Source organism: Littorina saxatilis, linkage group LG17, assembly GCF_037325665.1.
Source record: "Littorina saxatilis isolate snail1 linkage group LG17, US_GU_Lsax_2.0, whole genome shotgun sequence".
NCBI lineage: Eukaryota > Metazoa > Mollusca > Gastropoda > Littorinimorpha > Littorinidae > Littorina > Littorina saxatilis.
The window spans coordinates 8,136,083-8,157,341 of NC_090261.1; the positions used below are offsets into that span (position 1 = coordinate 8,136,083).

Below are 21,259 nucleotides of genomic sequence, written 5' to 3' on the forward strand. Positions count from 1 at the left end.
TCAGCATATCATTGCTTGTTATTCCAAGAAATTCTCACATAAGTTTTTTCAAGGACATAATGCACGGTTGTGTCTTATTTGGCAATGCCTTTGATCTCAGTCCTGTCAGATCAGATTTGTGTGTGCCCCTGTCATGCAATATCAACTAGCATAATGTCTACTTTACCTTTCAACACTGTGTTGATTTTGCAAAGTGAATCACTTTTTTTTACATTCAAACTCAACCCCAATAGCAATTTTATATCTACAAATGACTGTCAAAATGATTGTAGGATTTAGGAGCATTCAGCATTTTTGGTATTGACAGTGATATTTTCATGAAATCATACTGTACTTTTTGCTGTCTTAGTAAGATCTCTTTCATGCTTAAAAATGGAACACCAGCCTACTGCCTTATCAAGCTTTTTAGTTCTTGCATTTACATGTTTGTGCAAATTTATCTTCCAAATACATGTAACGTGTTCTGTCTCAATATTATTTACTGACTTTTGTATTGATAAAAAGAAGCTCCCACATTTATTTATTTGTATTGTGACATTTTAAAAAATCAGCAAAAAGCTTGCTAATTTTATGTATGTATTTTGTAATATTACATGTGTTTTATACATTCATAATGACCACAAGTTAGTGCTCAGTTAAAATGCCATGATTATCCGACTATGATGTGATACTGGTCTTCTAGTTTATTCTGATCATTACTGTCAAGTGATTGTGCTTGTCAGTTGACGGCCTTATTTGTTTGCAGAATTCTCTTATGGACCCAAAAGAACAGCAAAGATGCCTTTCCTTAATTGGCGTTGTACAAATCTATACCCTCTAACAGTTACAGTTTTTAAGGTCTGTTCATTCTGTCATCCTTGTATTAACTGTTTAACTTATTGCTTACTCTAGGGTGAAAGAATGTAACAAAATGGAAATAAATATTTTAGCTTTTTATGTGTTTCAGACAGACACCTTTTCTCTTTCATAAAAAGTTTGGTAGCTGTTCTGAAATGTCAAAGGTTTTTGCGATTTGAAATAAGTTAAGGCATTTTACTGCCTGGGCCGAGGTGCACAAGAAAGTTACCTGTATACAGGGAATACCACAGGATTTAGTCCCTGTAGCGTGTCGCCGATATCGCTGAAAGTCACGTGATGCTTGGCGACATCGGTAGAATTTGATGTTTTTCAATCTTTTTTGATATTTCTTAGAAATTCGAGTATCATGGTTTGCAAGTTTTATTGAAAAACTCCACCCTGTGGGATTCCCTGTATCCGTCGTGATATAACCTTGAACGGTTGAAAACGACGTTAAACACCAAATAAAGAAAGAATTCCCTGTATACAGGGAATCCCCCTCCAGGAACTCCACCTACAGGGAATCCCACTCTTTTGGTCGACATAGACCCCATCAGCGTTAGTTTGTTTGTTTGTTTGTTTATTTGTTGCTTAACGTCCAGCCGACTACGCAGAGCCATATCAGGACGAGGAAGGGGGGGATGAAGGGGGCCACTTGTCAAGCGATTCCTGTTTACAAATGCACTAACCCATTACTTGTGTCCCAGCAGGCTTTAGTAAAACTAAATTAATACCTACTGGAAGATTACCAGTTTCCAGTATGTTAAAATAGGCTTAACCTATCTACTGTTGGACTTACATCAGAACACTAACAGATTAAACTATACATGAATCGCGAGACAAGCGGCAAGAGAAGAGATTTTTGGAAAAAATACAGGTGAATGAGCAAGAAGGCAGAAAAAAGAAAAGAATTCATGAAGAAAAAGAGAGCATGACAGGAAAGAGGAACCAAAAATCTACCTAACAGCAAACTAGAAAGCTCCTGCGGTTCCAAAAACAGGAGGGGCCTTTAATTTCATAACCGCAGTGCCCCACTGCGGGAATCAGCGTTAGTATGGGTTGTAGAAGAGTGATCTTTTCTTGCAAAACCTCGTACAAATATTGGAGGGGCTAATCACTAGCGAGGGGTGTGAAGAAAACACACACCCACATGTTTCCTGCTGTGCAAGGTTTTGCAAGAAAAGAAAAGGTCACTCTCCCACAACCTATACAAACCTCATGGAGTTATTTCCACAATTCGTATATTGCATGTGAATGATTTTAAAAAGTGTAAGACAAAATTTCAATGTTGATATTTTGTGATGTCAGAACACACAACAATGCTTTTCTTAAGGATTCATGTAGTGTACAGGGATTTGCCTTATATAACTATTTTCTCAAATCAGTAATGTACCCTAAATATTCATGTACAAGATAAGAAAAGAAAACTTTTAATGTCCATTTTCATTTTACATAAACATGGAAATGTGTCTGTTGGCACCACATCGCATTTCTAATAACACAAACACACGATCATAAAGCATATTTGAACATAAGTTCACTACTAAAAAATCAACTTATCTCATGAGTATTTAAACAATGAGCATAATAAATACATATCGATCACCGTCACCGACGCTCATAAACACAGCTTTCTTTCTTTATTTGGTGTTTAACGTCGTTTTCAACCGTTCAAGGTTATATCGCGACAGGGAAAGGGGGGGATGGGATAGAGCCACTTGTTAATTGTTTCTTGTTCACAAAAGCACTAATCAAAAAATTGCTCCAGGGGCTTGCAACGTAGTACAATATATGACCTTACTGGGAGAATGCAAGTTTCCAGTACAAAGGACATAAACACAGCGCACGCAAACAGTTGCATAAAAACACACACACAGTATTGTGGATAGCTTTGCTTATCAACAGATATAATTTCAGTATAACATTGGAACCTGTCCATAATGACCACCCTAAGGACAGACCAAACATGGTGCTATACACAGGTGGTCACAATGGAAATGTGGATTATAATAAAAAAAATTAAAATTGTAATCGTCAGGGATCCATTTTGGAGGTTGTTGTGGGCAGGTTGTCATTATCAAGGTTGTACGTCGCAGGGCCTGCATATATTTTATGTGTGCTTATTCAAAGTGTTATCACTATCACCAGAATTTCAGCATTTCATCCCAAATTTGTGCATGCTTGCCAAGCATTTCACCAGCACTCATTTTCCTTGTCCTCGTACACTTAACAAAAATTATGTAAATGTACCTGTTTTATATACCAGATATGTTGCCTGTGATAGCAGTTATTGTGCAGTACGTGGTTTGTGGATGAAGACATCCTTGGTAATAAACTGTCTTTACAGTAAGCGTTGATTTCAATTCAATTCAATTCAATTAAACTTTATTGTCTGCGACGAACAGAAATTTTTCGTGATACTGTAGCATCACATAACAACACACACTCTCAGAACATATAGACACATAAGGCCCAAATTAAAAATAGGTCTGTACGGTAACATAGGCCAAAAAAATAGGGTCGGTAGGTCGGGATTTTTTTTTTTTCCCAAAAAAACCATATTTTTACGTTATTTTTTTTCCCCCCCCAAATGCCCCAAAAAAGTCTAGGGACGCGCGAAAAAAATAGGGTCGGTCGGGTTACCGTAAACAGACTATTTTTTTTTTTGGCCTAAAGGACACAATTCTGCAAAATTATCTACATCGGGCTCAGTAACGCGTTACCATGCTTTTGCCCGCACACACACACTGACATTCTAAAGAAAGAAGATTATGAAAAAATAACCCTTGTATTATTTGTTTGTACTTTTTAATGGAAATCAAAAATACACATTCTCAATCATTCCTGTTGATTTATGACTTATGCTATACCTGAGTTCTGTATTGAATTCTTACAAGTTGAAGAGTTCTAGAGAGAAGACAGCACTTATCCGATAAATCTAATTTCCTTGTGGACTTCTTGTTATTCTTTAAAGACGAGTCATCACCTCCATGAATATCACGAGACATAATTTTGAATATGGGATAATGTTGGGATAGCTCAGACGGTAGCGCGGCTGACCTTGAAACCTGTTTGTTGCCATGGGAATTAATTTCCCATGCAGTCAACTTTGTACAACCTCTCCTCTGTGTCCAAACACCCCAATGTGCACACACACGCATATTATAAACCCTGAGTTCACAGCCAAAGTCTCAGGGCTTGAATTAAAACCTGAACACACGCATGCAGGAAAACTATAAAATGGAAGGGCCATATTGTATGGCAGCTCGGCTTTCTCCAGGAAGAAATCAGCCCAAATTTGTATGTGGGTATCCCGAGTGGACAATATGACAAAACTTGACTGAATCAGTAAATGTAAAAAGTTGAAAAATTATATCCCCCAAAAAAAAAATATTCTTGCCAGTTAGGAGATTAAAATCCTTGACCGTCGTGTCAGAATAAGTGGTCGAGCCAACTGGGTTCTCCGGGGTTGAAAATAGAAGTTTTCACTTCGAATATTACTCATGAGTTCTCAAGCATCTGTTGACTCGACGTTGGTTGCTGAGTTTCTCTGTACACGTTTTTGTACCGTGGCTGTACGTTCTGTTGATCTCACTGTTCGAGGTAAGTTAAGTGAATAACTGACCCTATATGTACTCCCGTTTACATCATATCAGTCTTAAAAGCAATCTCGATCTCAAGTAGCATTTATTTTAAGTGTGTCTGACATTATGTTGTAGTCCGCCTACGAAGTGCATTGACCAATCGCTAAAAGGTGTTGACGTCATTGCATGTGAAAGGATTTCCCTACCTAGAATTCCAAACAGTTTTAGAGATTTTGAAGATTTAGTTTGGGACAATGACACTCTATGGTCGGTTAGTGTATAAAGGGAAGCCAAGTTTAAAAACAGGCTTGGACAGAGACAATGAAGGGGGATAGGAAATTGTCGATCATATGGTATGGGTCAACAAGTGTTCCTGCACAAGACCTTATAAACCAAGCACCACACTCAGTATAGAAGCCTTTTTTTCTCCCCTGGGTGTTAACATGTGTCTCATTAACCTTCACCGGATCACGCGTTGGATTACACAGTCCGGATGATTTGTTTGTTTGTTTGTTTGTTTGTTTGCTTAACGCCCAGCCGACCACGAAGGGCCATATCAGGGCGGTGCTGCTTTGACATATAACGTGCGCCACACACAAGACAAAAGTCGCAGCACAGGCTTCATGTCTCACCCAGTCACATTATTCTGACACCGGACCAACCAGTCCTAGCACTAACCCCATAATGCCAGACGCCAGGCGGAGCAGCCACTAGATTGCCAATTTTAAAGTCTTAGGTATGACCCGGCCGGGGTTCGAACCCACAACCTCCCGATCACGGGGCGGACGCCTTACCACTAGGCCAACCGTGCCGGTCTAGTCCGGATGATGTGGGTCGTGTACGACTCATACTTTCCAAAGAAGGATACAACATAAAAAGTCGTACACGACCGACGCCATCTTAATAAGGATAAACAACGTCAAATTCCTTACGTACCCGGACTGCGTAGTTCAAATTACGTCATTCATTTGTTTGTTTACAAAGATAATCTTTCAAAAGTTGGGCAATGGGAAGGTTGTATGGTGATAATAGATTACATGAAGTTTCAATACAAAACTCCAAATAGAGTTAGAGATAAAGATGATTTTGTGAGGCTCTGGTTTGTCCACGACCCACGGTGAAGGTTAAAGCACTCGGCTCTGTGGACCTAGCACTACTCTGTGCACGCATGCATTTTCTCTCCCATATGTGTTAATGTGTTTCTTCAAAGAACCAGTTCTTGAGAACCTTGCACTACACTCCATTGTTATTCAATCAAATTGGTGTTTCAATGAAACAGATTCTGTGATTGGTCAGAATGCCCCAACTCATTAAAAATTATTGGTCACCAATTGTGGATAACCACTAGTTACAAAAGCCAATGATCACCTGCTGGTGAGCCGCAACTAGTCTCGGTTAGTTTTGAGGGTCATTTTACAAGTAAGAAATGTACAAGGCCTACAAAACACCAAGACCATAATATTAAACAATGGCGACTGCACGTGAGAGGGAACAATAAAGAGACCAAAAAGCAATGTACTCACGTTAAAATGACGAACACGGAACGAATAACAGCGACGTTTCGACCTAAGGGTCTTCTTCAGGCACAAAAACACAAAAATACACACACAAGTTAGGTGAAGTGATGACGTCAAATACTTGACGTAAGTTAATGCATGAATTCTTCCGGACTGTGTCAGTCAATTTCAAAGATCGCTCTTGGGATAAAAAGAAATTGTTCAGACTTTGCTGTCCAGAAGCCTGACAAAAAAATGTGAAAATGTATGTGAAAAAACACACCAGGAGCAGAGTGATAAGATAGGAATATGGAGACATATTACTTGGGACTTGACCCTAACAGGTAGATGGACTGAAATTAGTATGTGAACAGAACAGAACCAATTCTGGTCTGTTTACAACCGCATGAAATTGTCGTCAGATTGAATTACAATAACATTGACATGCTGCGAAGTCCAATCAAACAGGATTGAGAATTTTAGAGCTTATTTCTAAGCCCTATAAAAACTGTTATGCATTCGCAAAGGAATCCATGAACATACAGAGAGACAAAAGCCGCCAGACCCCATCACAAACAGAACTCTACAATCCACAGGTGTTGCCTTGCGAGCTATATATAGCTCGCTTCTAAGACGAACAACTCTGCAGAGTCTGCTGTGGAGGGCGACGGTAGTCTCCCTGTCACACATACCATGTGTTTCTTTAAATGACTAGATTGTGTGAACCTAGCATCACAATGTGTGTATTGATACTTTTTCTCTCGGACTGTATGTGTCAACAAGTGTTTCTTCAAAGTATCAGACCTCGCGAACCTAGCACCACACTCTGTGCATGCGTGGCTTTTCTCAATTGTATGTACCAACATGTGTTTATTCAAATTACCAGACCATGTAAACCTAGCACCACACTCTGTGCAAGCATGCTTTCCTTTCCCTGTATGTGTCAACAAGTGTTTCTTCAAACTATCAGACCTCGCGAACCTAGCACCACACTCTGTGCATGCGTGGCTTTTCTCACCTGTATGTATCAACATGTGTTTATTCAAATTACTAGATCGTGTGAACCTAGCACCACACTCTGTGCATGCATGCCTTTTATGGTCTATATGTATCAACATGTGTTGCTTTAGAATAGAGGGTGCTGTGAACCTGGCACCACACTCTGTGCAAGCATGCTTTCCTTTCCCTGTATGTGTCAACAAGTGTTTCTTCAAAGTATCAGTCCTCGCGAACCTAGCACCACACTCTGTGCATGCGTGGTTTTTCTCACCTGTATGTATCAAAATGTGTTGCTTCAAATTACTAGATTGTCTGAACCTAGCACCACACTCTGTGCAAGCATGCTTTCCTTTCCCTGTATGTATCAACATGTGTTGCTTCAAAAGACTAGATCGTGTGAACCTAGCACCACACTCTGTGCAAGCATGCTTTCCTTTCCTTGTATGTGTCAACAAGTGTTTCTTCAAACTATCAGACCTCCCAAACCTAGCACCACACTCTGTGCATGCGTGGCTTTTCTCACCTGTATGTACCAACATGTGTTTATTCAAATTACTAGATCGTGTGAACCTAGCACCACACTCTGTGCATGCATGCCTTTTATGGTCTATATGTATCAACATGTGTTGCTTTAGAATAGAGGATGCTGTGAACCTGGCATCGCACTCTGTGCAAGCATGCTTTCCTTTCCCTGTATGTGTCAACAAGTGTTTCTTCATAGTATCAGTCCTCGCGAACCTAGCACCACACTCTGTGCATGCGTGGTTTTTCTCACCTGTATGTATCAAAATGTGTTGCTTCAAATTAGTAGATGTTGTGAACCTAGCACCACACTCTGTGCAAGCATGCTTTCCTTTCCCTGTATGTATCAACATGTGTTGCTTCAAAAGACTAGATTGTGTGAACCTAGCACCACACTCTGTGCAAGCATGCTTTTCATCTCCTGCATGTCTTAAAATGTGTTGCTTTAGAATAGAAGATGTTGTGAACCTGGCACCACACTCAGTGCAAGCATGCTTTTCATCTCCTGCATGTCTTAACATGTGTTGCTTTAGAATAGAAGATGTTGTGAACCTGGCACCACACTCAGTGCAAGCATGCTTTTCATCTCCTGCATGTCTTAACATGTGTTGCTTTAGAATAGAAGATGTTGTGAACCTAGCATCACACTCTGTGCAAGCATGATTTTTCTTTTCTGTATGCATCAGCATGTGTTGCTTCAAATGACTATATAGTGTGAACCTAGCACCACACTCTGTGCATGGAAACTTTTCCTCTCCGGTATGTCTTAACAAGTGATTCTTCAAAGAATTAGACCTCGCGAACCTAGTACCACACTCTGGGCATGGATACTTTTTCTCTCCTGTATGTGTCAGCATGTGTTGCTTCAAATGACTAGATTGTGTGAATCTAGCACCACACTCTGTGCATGGATACTTTTCCTCTCCGGTATGTCTTAACAAGTGATTCTTCAAAGTATCAGACCTCGCGAACCTAGCACCACACTCTGGGCATGGATACTTTTCCTCTCCGGTATGTCTTAACATGTGTTGCACCTCTTGTTTCAGAGAGGTATCACTGTTGGGTCTGACTGCAGACTGTCCATGTAATGTCTGCACTGTAGGCACGGTAACAGTATTCTCTGTGGTCACAGCTTCCCTCTCTGGCACTGGAAAAAAAAGGAGACACTGATTATGATCAATTCCCAGTTCAGTCAAACCCCCTCATAAGACCCTTCAAATATCTAAGAAGTTCAGTTCTTAATAAGGACAGAGTCTTAAAATGGTGGTAAGTTTACAGAGGTTATGAAGAGAAAATCTTCATAAAAAAGCAAGGTCTTAAATTTCGGTACTACTTGTCTCCCAAAACCCCCAAAACCTCCGAAAACCTCATCAGAAATAAGAAAATTCGTCGTTAGATCGTGTTTTGTTACATAATTGTTTGCAATCATGACTTATATTTGTAACTCTCACCGTTCATGGCATTATTTTCGTGTTTGTGCGAGGATTTACGAAGGAGCGGAAGCACTAATCTTTCTTTCTTTATTTGGTGTTTAACGTCGTTTTCAACCGTTCAAGGTTATATCGCGACGGGAAGCACTAATCACATGACGTCATCAATACTTGTGCTTTCGAGTAACAAGAGTTACCTCCCTTGCATTGAAATTGTTGCATCGATTTCGTCGATAATCCAGCTCTCAACACAAATATAAGGGTGCATGTAGCATGAATCAGGCTTACTTTTCACAGGCATGTCCAATACTTCACTTTGAAGATAGATTTAGTTAGTCTAGATGGGGGTTTCGGAGGTTTTCGGGGGTTTTCGGGGTTTTTTGGAGGTTTTCGGAGACTTTCTTTCTTTATTTGGTGTTTAACGTCGTTTTCAACCACGAAGGTTATATCGCGACGGGGAAAGGGGGGGGGAGATGGGATAGAGCCACTTGTTAATTGTTTCTTGTTCACAAAAGCACTAATCAAAAAATTGCTCCAGGGGCTTGCAACGTAGTACAATATATTACCTTACTGGGAGAATGCAAGTTTCCAGTACAAAGGACTTAACATTTCTTACATACTGCTTGACTAAAATCTTTACAAACATTGACTATATTCTATACAAGAAACACTTAATAAGGGTAAAAGGAGAAACAGAATCCGTTAGTCGCCTCTTACGACATGCTGGGGAGCATCGGGTAAATTCTTCCCCCTAACCCGCGGGGGGAGTTTTCGGAGACAAGTGGTACCCTTAAATTTGGGGTTTTGCACTGTAGAGTACCGAACATACCTCCTTAGTTTTGTTGTAACTTTTAACAACACTATATGGCTATGTGATTAAATATTAACAGTAAAAAAGACAGTCTGGATTCTGGGGTCACAATTTGCCACTGTCATTCACTATGTCCTTTCTGGTCATATGTGTTCCATATGTGTTCCATAAGTGTTCCATATGTGTTCCATACTTTCTTTCCAAAAATCAAAAATCAGATAGAGTGCTAACGTTCCAAACTTCAGAATAGAAAAAAACAAGAATTGTAGGTTAATGGAATGTTTAATTATTGACAAAACAAAATGTTATATTTACTACACTTACGATACAAATAATGAATTTATTTCAAAATCGTGGATGAAGCTTGCTTGCAAGATACCGGTGAGGTCAATCTTATTCTACATTAATATTTTATCATTATAAAATGTGTCAAGCGCAAAGAGCATAATTGTAAAGTTATGATGTTGCGCTATATAAATGCTCATTTATTATTATTATTATTATTATCATTATAAAAATTAATCGAAAATTTCAAAAATAAATTTTCATTTGATTAATATACTTACCCGAATCACATAAAGCATTGATGCAGTCTGGGATGCTAAGGTCTGAAAAGGCTACTACCCGTCTTAAACAATTTTAAAGGGAAGCAACCCCACCACAAAAAAGTGTAAATGGAGCCATGGTAATCAATCAATCAATATGAGGCTTATATCGCGCGTATTCCGTGGGTACAGTTCTAAGCGCAGGGATTTTTTTTAATTTTAAAAAAGCATATATTCAAGGCGCAGGGATTTATTTATGCCGTGTGAGATGGAATTTTTTTACACAATACTTCACGCAATCACATCGGCCAGCAGATCGCAGCCATTTCGGCGCATATCCTACTTTTCACGGCCTATTATTCCAAGTCACACGGGTATTTTGGTGGACATTTTTATCTATGCCTATACAATTTTGCCAGGAAAGACCCTTTTGTCAATCGTGGGATCTTTAACGTGCACACCCCAATGCAGTGTACACGAAGGGACCTCGGTTTTTCGTCTCATCCGAAAGACTAGCACTTGAACCCACCACCTAGGTTAGGAAAGGGGGGAGAAATTGCTAACGCCCTGACCCAGGGTCGAACTCGCAACCTCTCGCTTCCGAGCGCAAGTGCATTACCACTCGGCCACCCAGTCCACAGACCACAGACCACTCGGCCACCCAGTCCACAGACCATAGACCACAGACCTGGGAAGATCATACGGCTTTAAAGAAACTAAAAAACCATAAGCGGGATTGGTGGGAGGGCATAAACTATGTGATTCGAGTAAGTATATTAATCAAATGAAAATTTATTTTTGAAATTTTAGATTAAATTACATATTCTTACTCCGAATCACATAAAGCAGATAGCTTCAACAAGGCGGTGGGAAAGAAAATCTAACTCACTCTAAAAAAAAACTTGCCAGAAACTGGCCCGCTGCCAACAAGTCAGGAAGGGCCGGTGGGAAAGAAAAATCTAACTCACTCTAAAACCCTTGCCAGGAATTGGCCCCCTGCCAACAAGTCAGGAAGGGACCCGAGAACCGTCCTGATTGACAGCCGCGATGTCTCTCAGCCAAAAGTTGCGAAAGACAACTTCAGAGAGCCAGTAAGCTGTGCTCGGCACCTCGTCCAATCTCCTGGACCGTAAAACGGCCCAGGAAGATTTTTTGCTTGTTTGTTTCTTTGTTTGCTTTACGCCCAGCCGACCACGAAGGGCCGTATCAGGGCGGTGCTGCTTTGACATATAACGTGCGCCACACACAAGACAGAAGTCGCAACACAGGCTTCATGTCTCACCCAGTCACATTATTCTGACACCGGACCAACCAGTCCTAGCACTAACCCCATAATGCCAGACGCCAGGCGGAACAGCCACTAGATTGCCAATTTTAAAGTCTTAGGTATGAACCGGCCGGGGTTCGAATCCACGACCTCCTGATCACGGGGCGGACGCCTTACCACTATGCCAACCGTGCTGGTGGCCCAGGAAGAGACCCAAGCCCTGGATTGAAAAACCCGAGCCGAGTCGAGGGAAAGACAAGCTGCCCCCCCCCCCCCCCCCCCCCCCCCCTTTCTATCGGAAGGAAATGCCAATGCCCTGGAACGATCCGTGCGTAAGGTTGTCCACTCAGTGCTGAGAAGGACGAACCCTCGAGGTGACCGTAAGACAATCATGCCAAAGTATGCAAACCTTGGGATGGAGTGAAGGCCAAAAGGCCTGTGAGATAGAAGTCAGCTCAAGAGAAGAGTGACCGATCTCCACACAATGAGAGAGAGAGAGAGACACCTGAGTACAAGGTACCAGAGTCCAACTCGATGAGAAAATCTCAAAGAGATGGTCGCCAGTTATCCTCTACCAGTCCATGCGAAAGCAGAGAGAGAGATAGTACGAGGAAGCAGCGACTTACAATTGTGCGTAAGCAACCGGAAGTTCGGAAATCACAGTGGTCAAAGCCTGGTGTGACTGGTGACCATAAACAAAATGGCTAAAAGCCAGAGTGTCCGCAGATCAGTCTGCTTGTAGGTAATTGAATGTGAATCAAAAACCCAAAACAGAAAACAAGACTGGTAAGCATAAACGGAAAACCGTAAAGCCGACCAGCCATAAGACTCCCGAGACAAAGTGTTCTCAGGGAAAAACCGTAAGTTACCTTCGCGGCCAAATCAAGAGCCTTGGCCAAATCAAGAGCCTTCTTGAGTTTGGCCGAAAAACCAGAACGCCTCTGTCTACCTCTGAAAGACTGAGAGTCAGACGCGAACAACGGGCAAACGCCGTAGTCATAGTTGCCTGTGGTAGAAGGGTGACTGTAAAAGGAAACCCGACCCAACGGAAGTCGTCCTGACTCACCTCATGCTAGGATGAGGGTGAAGAGAGGAAGAGTCGAAATCCAAAGTCACAGGAACCGAAAATGCCATAGTCGGACCGCGACAGGAAGGAGACTATTGCACAGGCGAAGGCTGAGAGCCGTGATGCCCGTAGGACAGCCATTGTACCGAAGTACCCACAGTACGCAGGTAAACGTAAGAAACGAAAGTTTCGGCTGCCCAATAAGATGCTGGGCTATAAGCCCACAGCAAAGAAATCGGAACATTAGCTAACCCTCTGCCAGAAGGAGAGGACTAGCCAAAACCTGAGAGAGGTGGTAAGCCACAAAGAAGGACTCCTCAAACATCCATTGCCAAAGACAATGCCCCCCCCCAGGAAAATCTGAATGTTACTTCCGAGGCCAATTCAAGCGCACCTTAAGTTTTGACGAAACACCAGAACGCGTCTGATTGCTAGAGAAAGACAGAGTCAGACTCGGCGAAAGACAAACAAAGACCATAGTCCAAATGCTTGTGGCAAAAAGTGAGAACGGGGTAACCTGAAAACAGAAACCCCGCCCAAACGGAAATCGTCCTATCTCATCTCCTGCATAGGATGAGAATAAAGGAAAGAATTGTCAAAGTCGGAAGCCACAAGAACAGAGAAAGCAACAACCACCACCGCCGACAGGTGGAATGGCTGTTGCACCAGCCGAGGCTAAAAAAACCTGGATGCCCTAAGGTCAGCCGTTGTTCCAAAAACCCTGACGTACCTATGAAACGTCGGTGAGAGAAACAACCTCTCCGGTTAAACCGGAAGTGCGACAGAAGCAGCAGCCCGTGGCCGAAACGTCTGTTACGCTGATTGAGGCCGGAACCCAGTATACCCGAAGGCCAGCCCTAGATCCGACCAGAAGAAACCTCAGCGGGTGCTCGAGCTGATGGACCTAGTTCGCTGTGTAAATATCGGACTGATGCATAAGAATGTGAAAACATGCACTCATTACATCGATTGAAGTCGCCCGACCTTACCACTCCCACAATCCATTGGCTGTGTACAGCCTCCTGATCCGCACAAGGTGTGAAAGGATTCAGTGACTCAGTGAGAGAGCGCTCTAATGATCATCTCCGAGAAAGAGGCAAGTTTCAAAAGCTGACGTCCAATTTCCTCCAACACGACAAGGGTGTGGTATGGGAACACAACACCCAAGTGCCTCTAAACTGCTTCGCCAGCAGAGAAAGAAGTTCCTGCGTCCCCAGTAAAGGCGTACGCGGAAGATCAAAGAACGACAACAAGACCAAACCCGGCTTCGGCAAGGTGAACTTCTTAAGCAAGAAGGAACAAAAGTTGAAGCCTGTGTAGCCGAAGCCAGCCAAGGCTGAGCGTGTTCCGGAACTGAACCGTGAGGAACGAGCAGCAGAACCGGAACACTGGGAATACCACTTCCGGGAGGAGATGGTCCAGCCAAAACCTGCAAAAGGTGGTACACCACCGAAGGTGACTCTCGAACCGGAAGTAGGAAACCTACTTCCTTCACGGAACGGAAGTCCGACATCGACGACGGAGGAACCAAAGAGGAAGCCGCCGAAGCCGATGCACCCTCCGGGAAATATCTGGAAATAACCTGCGTCGCAGCTACGAGAGCAGCCAAGAGCTTCGACGGAAATCCAGAACGTGTCTGATCGCTGGCTAAAGACTGAGTATCAGAATAGTCCAGCTACGAATACGGACCGAAGTCACAGTTGCTGGTGGTAGACTGATGAACGGGATGACCGGAAACCGGAAACCCGTCCACCCGGAAACCGTCCTGACTCATCCCCTACTGAATGAGGGTAAGAGTGAACGGAGGAAACATCCGGAGCCACCAGAACTGAATAGGCAGTAGCCGCAACACCCAACAGGTGGAGTGACGACTGCCCCGGCCGAGGCTGAAAGCCTAAATGCCCGTAGGCCAGCCGCTGTTCCTCACTCACCGACATCCGAGAGGAAGCGTCAGGAAGAGGAATACTGTATCCGGACAGAGCCGGAAATGCAACAGACGAAGCCGCACAATGCGGAAGCGAAGGTTGCGTGGACTGGAGCCGGAAGCCCGAACGTCCCTAGGCCAGTCCTCGGTCAACTCCAGTCAAGACCGCAATGTGTACTTGAAATGGAAGACCTATGCTTCCGGTAAAACCGGAAGCGCAGCGCCGAAAACGGCTGCCGCCCTTGCTCTGAAACACAAATGCCCGCGACGGGACAAGGGTGAGACAGAACAGAAGTGGACTGGGGCCGGAAACCCGAACGCCCATAGGCCAGTCCTCGGCCAACTCCGGCCAAGACCTCTACGTGTACTTGTGGCGGAGGACCTATGCTTCCGGTAAAAACCGGAAGCGCAGCGCCGAAACGGCTGCCGCCCTTGCTCTGAAACACAGATGCCCGCGACGGGACAAGGGTGAGACAGAACAGAAGTGGACTGGGGCCGGAAACCCGAACGCCCATAGGCCAGTCCTCGGCCAACTCCGGCCAAGACCTCTACGTGTACTTGTGGCGGAGGACCTATGCTTCCGGTAAAAACCGGAAGCGCAGCGCCGAAACGGCTGCCGCCCTTGCTCTGAAACACAGATGCCCGCGACGGGACAAGGGTGAGACAGAACAGAAGTGGACTGGGGCCGGAAGCCCGAACGCCCGTAGGCCAGTCCTCGATCAACTCCGGCCAAGACCCCTACGTGTACTTAAGGCGGAGGACCATATGCTTCTGGTAAAAAAACGGAAGCGCAGCGCCGAAACGGCTGCCGCCCTTGCTCTAAAACACAGATGCCCGCGACGGGACTAGGGTGAGACAGAACAGAAGTTTGCGGGTTGTGATCCTGCGCCAAGGAACTGTTTCCCAGAAGGGAGTGTCCGGTAGCTTCGTGAGAGCTGGTGGACCAGTTCATCTTACCGCAGTGTCAACCACGGAGGCAGAAGACGAAGAAGCAAGGAGAACCTCCCCGGAAATCGTCGCCGGCAGAACCATCAAAGACGCCTAAGAACAAGCACCATCCCTGATGGGGTTTCTTCTCTCCCAAGCTGCAGAACTCTGGAAATAAAGAGCTAAGCAGTAAAGACACCAGAGCGCCATGCTCCGATGCCTAAAAGAGGGAAAGCAAGAAGAAAAAGAAGTCAAAGACATGCTTAACTGCCCCCCAACCACATGTTCGTTTGGGGCAGAATTAGTAATGGACATAACAGTATTACATGCTTAGTCCGAAACAACAAGAAGTACCAACGGTCTGGTAGATCCATGACATAAGCCTTGCCATGTTTTATCACTGTCAGCTATGCTGACCAACAAAAATGGCGGCCAAAAAATAAGTTACTGGAACATTTTTAAGTCCAAAACGGACGAAAATTCAGCAACTACAACAAAATTCCTGTCAAACTAATGACCAAAAAGGAAAGAGCTTACCAACTAACAAAGCAGAAGGCAAGTAAGACGGTAATATTAGGTTTACCTCACCATTACATCGGCCTTGCCACATTTTATCACAAAGTTAAACAAGAAGAGCAAACGCTCGATCGAGTCACTTTCGCAGTTCTGAATATTATATGAGGCATCAGATGGACAGGAAGAAATTGCTATTCACAACACAATGAGTCACGTTCACATAAAATTTGAGCCCGGTCACTTTTATAGTTTCCGAGAAAAGCCCAACGTTAAGTTGTGTGTTGCCGAACAGAAAAGGCTAGTTATCTCCCTTGTTTTTCTGATAACGTTCGTAAAAGACTACAGATGTAAATACTTTGATGTAAAGAATAATCCTACAAAGTTTCAATCACATCCGATGAACTTTGTCAAAGATATAAAATGTCTAATTTTTCCTTTGACGCTGACCTGTGACCTTGAAAAAGGTCAAAGGTCAACGAAACCATCGTTAAAGTGTAGAGGTCATTGGAGGTCACGACTAAACAAAATATGAGCCCGATCGCTTTGATAGTTTCCGAGAAAAGTCCAACGTTAAGGTGGTGTCTGGCCGGACAGACTAACACTGACCGATTACATAGAGTCACTTTTTCTCAAGTGACTCAAAAACAAAGGATTACTGTACTCACCAATACAAAGACGACACAAGACGATTACGAATTTTCGCTTCTAGAAGCTTCATCAGGAAAAGAACACAAAAGACAACAAAAAGCAGACGCAACACGGAACGAACAGGGTTTGAAAGAAAATGGAGGGGAAACACGCAAAAAGGGGGACACGTCTGCTTTTTGTTGTCTTTTGTGTTCTTTCCCTGATGAAGCTTCCAGAAGCAAAAATTCGTAATCGTCTTGTGTCCTCTTTGTATTGGTGAGTACAGTAATCCTTTATTTTTTAACTTTGTTCATCTTACCACAGTCACTTCGTTGTTTAGATTTACATTTTATCACTGTCAGCCATGCTGACCAACAAAAAAGGCGGCCAAACAATAAGTTACTGGAAAATGTACAAGTCCAAAACGGACGAAAAGTCAGCAACTACAACAACATTCCTGTCAAAATATTAACCAACAAGAAGGGCAAAGCCCATACGACTCACATGCTTGACCTTGACCTTTACATGACCTTGACTTCAAATAACTAAACCTAGCAATGACATACACTCAGAACTGCTTTACACATTTTTCCTACCAAAATACATGTGACCTTGACCCAAGGTCAAGGTCATCAAAGGTCATGCAACACAAAGCTGTTAATTCAAGACATAGGAAGTACAATGGTGCTTATTGGCTCTTTCTACCATGAGATATGGTCACTTTTAGTGGTTCACTACCTTATTTTGGTCACATTTCATAAGGGTCAAAGTGACCTTGACCTTGATCATATGTGACCAAATGTGTCTCATGATGAAAGCATAACATGTGCCCCACATAATTTTTAAGTTTGAAACAGTTATCTTCCATAGTTCAGGGTCAAGGTCACTTCAAAATATGTATACAATCCAACTTTGAAGAGCTCCTGTGACCTTGACCTTGAAGCAAGGTAAACCAAACTGGTATCAAAAGATGGGGCTTACTTTGCCCTATATATCATATATAGGTGAGGTAACTTCAGAGAAAATGGGAAAAATGTGAAAAATAGCTGTTTTTTAGACAACATTTATGGCCCCTGCGACCTTGACCTTAAAGCAAGGTCAAGATGCTATGTATGTTTTTTGGGGCCTTGTCATCATACACCATCTTGCCAAATTTGGTACTGATAGACTGAATAGTGTCCAAGAAATATCCAACGTTAAAGTTTTCCGGACGGACGTCCGGACGCCGGACGGACGGACGGACGGACGGACGACTCAGGTGAGTACATAGACTCACTTTTGCTTCGCATGTGAGTCAAAAAGGAAAGAGCTCACCAACTAACGACGACCGGCACGGTTGGCCTAGTGGTAAGGCGTCCGCCCCGTGATCGGGAGGTCGTGGGTTCGAACCCCGGCCGGGTCATACCTAAGACTTTAAAATTGGCAACCTGGTGGCTGCTCCGCCTGGCGTCTGGCATTATGGGGTTAGTGCTAGGACTGGTTGGTCCGGTGTCAGAATAATGTGACTGGGTGAGACATTAAGCCTGTGCTGCGAATTCTGTCTTGTGTGTGGCGCACGTTATATGTCAAAGCAGCACCGCCCTGATATGGCCCTTCGTGGTCGGCTGGGCGTAAAGCAAACAAACAAACCAACTAACGAAGCAGAAGGCAAGAAAGACGGTAAGTGGAAGGTGGGTGTCAAACAAACACCAAACAGCACAGCCACGAGAGAGCCAAAAAATCAACAACCTTCTCATCAGAGCTGAAAAAGTCGTATGATCTTGACCACGTGTTGAGGAGCGGTAGTGACGTAATACACACCAAGGGGAGGCAACTCCCCAGGTCTGTGGTCATTATCATGGCTCCATTTACACTTTTTGTGGTGGGGTTGCTTCCCTTTAAAATTGTTTAAGACGGGTAGCCTTTTCAGACCTTAGCATCCCAGACTGCGTCAATGCTTTATGTGATTCGGAGTAAGAATATGTAATTTAATTATATTTTAGTTCTATTAAATCTTATGTACAATGGAACCCCTCTGGGGACAAACTCAACATAGTTGAAAGGAATCTTTTCTAAAAAATAAAAAAAACTCCTTTCCAAAAGAGACAAGATCCTTTCTCTTTCTGTGACTTTCTATGATTCGACGATCTCGACTCTGTCTCAGTCCTACTTCAAAGCTTCCCTTATGGTAAACGGGTTAAGGGTGGAGATTTTTCCGATCTCCTATGTCAACTAATGTGCAGACCTGCTAGTGCCTTATCCCCCTTCGTGTGTACACGCAAGGACAAGACTAAGTTTGCACAGAAAAGATCCTGTACTCCATGTCAAGAGTTCGGTGGGTTATAGAAACACAAAAATACGCAGCATGCTTCCCCCGAAAGCGGCTTATGGCTGCCTAAATGGCGAGTAAAAACAGTCATACACGTAAAAGTCAGGGGAGTTTCAGCCCATGTACCAAACAAACAAACTTACGGTAAACTATTTTTTCTCTTTTCATGCCTGTTCTATAAAGTCAGTGGATTTTCTTTTTTTCACAATCTCAAGGCGTAATTCAAAATCGAAAATTTTCATTTAATAAATATACCTACCCGAATCACATGTAGCATTGACACAATCGGAGATGCTAGGTTCTGAAAAGGCTAACCGTCTAAGGGAAGCAACCCCAACCACAAAAAGTGTAAACGTAGCCATGGTAATGACCATACACCCGGGGAGTTACCTCCCATCGTGCATGCCATGTCACTACTGCTACTGAACACGTGGTTCATATCATTCGACCTAAAGAATAAATTCTCCAAATCAAAAGCGGGGTTGGCGGGAGGGAATATACTATGTGATTCGGGTAGGTATATTTATTAAATGAAAATTTACAATAAAATTTTCGATTAAATTACATATTCCTACTCCGAATCACATGTAGCAGATTATAACAACAAGGCGGTGGGAAAGAAAAATCTAACTCACTCAAAAAACCTTGCCAAAAACCTGGACCGCTGCCAAAGAATCAGGGCGGTCCCAGTGGGAAAGAAAATCTAACCCACTCAAAAGCCCTTGCCAGGGCTGGCCCACTGCCAACAGGCAGTGAGGGAACCAAGGAAAGTCCTGATTGACAGCCGAGAAGTATCTCAGGCAAAGCGAAAGAGACAACCTCAGAGATCCAGAAAGCTGTGCTCAGCACTTCTTCCAATCTCCTAGCCGTAAAAAACAGCACAGGAATAGACCCAAGCCTTGGATTAATAACCCTGGCGAGCCAAGGGAAAGACAAGCTTCCCCCCCCCCCTTTTATTGGAAGGAAATGCTAATGTCCTGAGAAGATCCGTGCGTAAGGTTGTCCCCTCAACTGAGAAGGACGAACCCCCGCGGTGACCTTAAGACAACCATGCCAAAGTCTGCAAACCTTGGGATGTAGTAAAGCCCAAAAGGCTTGTGAGAAAGAAGTCAGCTCAAAATAAGAGTGACCAATCCCCACGAAAGAGCGAGAGAGAGACATCCAAGCACTAAGTACCAGAGTCCACCTCGAAGAGAAAACTCACAAATAGAAGGTCGCCAGTTATCCCCTACCAGTCCCTGCGAACGCAGGGAGAGAGGTAGCACCCGACAGCAGCCACTTACGACTGTGCGTAAGCTACCGGAAGTGAGGACCCACGGTGGTCAAAAACCGATGTGACTGGCAACCATAAACAAAATGGCTAAAAGCCAGAATGTTCCCAAAACAGTCTGCTTGAAGGTAATCGAGAGTGAATCAAAAACCGAAAGCAGAAAACCAAGACTGGTAAACGTAAACCGTGAAGCCAGCCAGCCATAAGACTCCCGAAACCAGAGTTCTCAGGGAAAAAACCGGCAGTTAACTTCCTAGCCAAATCAAGAGCCTACCTGAGTTTGGCCAGAAACCCAGAGCGCGTCTGTCCCTGTCTGAAGACAGAGTCCAACGCGGAGAAAAACGGACAACCGCCCTAGACAAAGTTGCCTTTTGTAGCCGGGCGACTGTAAGGAAACCCGACCCAACAGACGTCAACCGGACTCGCCTCATACTAAGATGAGGGAGAAGAGAGGAAAGGCCCAAGACTGAAGTCACAGGAACCGAACCTTAACTAAACCTCTGCCCGAAGGAGAAGAGTAGCCAAAACCTGAGAGAGAGGAGGAAAGCCACAAAGAACTACTCCTCAAACATCCATTGTCCAAGACAATGCCCCCTCAGGAAAACCTGAATGTTACTTCCGAGGCCAACTCAAGTGAACCTTAAGTTTGGACGAAACACCAGAACGCGTCTGATCACTAGAGAAAGACAGAGTCCGACTCGATGAAAGACAACAAGGACCAAAGTCCGAACGTTTGTGGCCAAACAGGGGTAACCTGAAGCCAGAGAACCCCACAAGCCACAAGAAACGGGAAGGCAACAACCACCATCGCCGCAACGTGGAATGGCTGTTGCCCGGCCAAGGCTGCCTATTGGCTGCCAGCTTAGCTTAACCAGAGGAATGAGCATGCTTCTGCTAAGCATGTCTCTGAGTATGCTAGCCCTACCTTCCTTCCACCTTTGTAAAGCAGTCAGAGACCTGGTGATCTCTACTCGACTGAATCTCTACTGCAGGCAAAGTTTAAGCGACTCTCTTTGACTGTTCAGGGAACTGAGAATGCGAAAGAAACGAGTCCCTCCGACACCCGCCGTACGAGCGTAGAGAAGGAAGGGCAGCCTCATCTGCTCCATGCTCACCCTAGCAAGGGCTGG

At 43.8% G+C, this 21,259-nt stretch overlaps 2 protein-coding genes across 2 annotated transcripts in view; both read right to left on the reverse strand.

Annotated features, from left to right (window-relative positions):
• Positions 1–21,259, reverse strand: part of LOC138951835 (uncharacterized) — a 53,079-nt gene that overhangs the window by 21,499 nt on the left and 10,321 nt on the right. The gene's annotated exons all lie outside the window — the stretch shown is intronic.
• The window catches only part of LOC138951833 (zinc finger protein 11-like), a 31,784-nt gene continuing 14,153 nt past the window's right edge, over positions 3,629–21,259 (reverse strand). Inside the window, exon 4 of the mRNA XM_070323393.1 lies at positions 3,629–8,585. Coding sequence (XP_070179494.1) covers positions 6,529–8,585 — 2,057 coding nt within the window. The 3' untranslated portion in view covers positions 3,629–6,528. The remainder of the gene's footprint in view (positions 8,586–21,259) is intronic.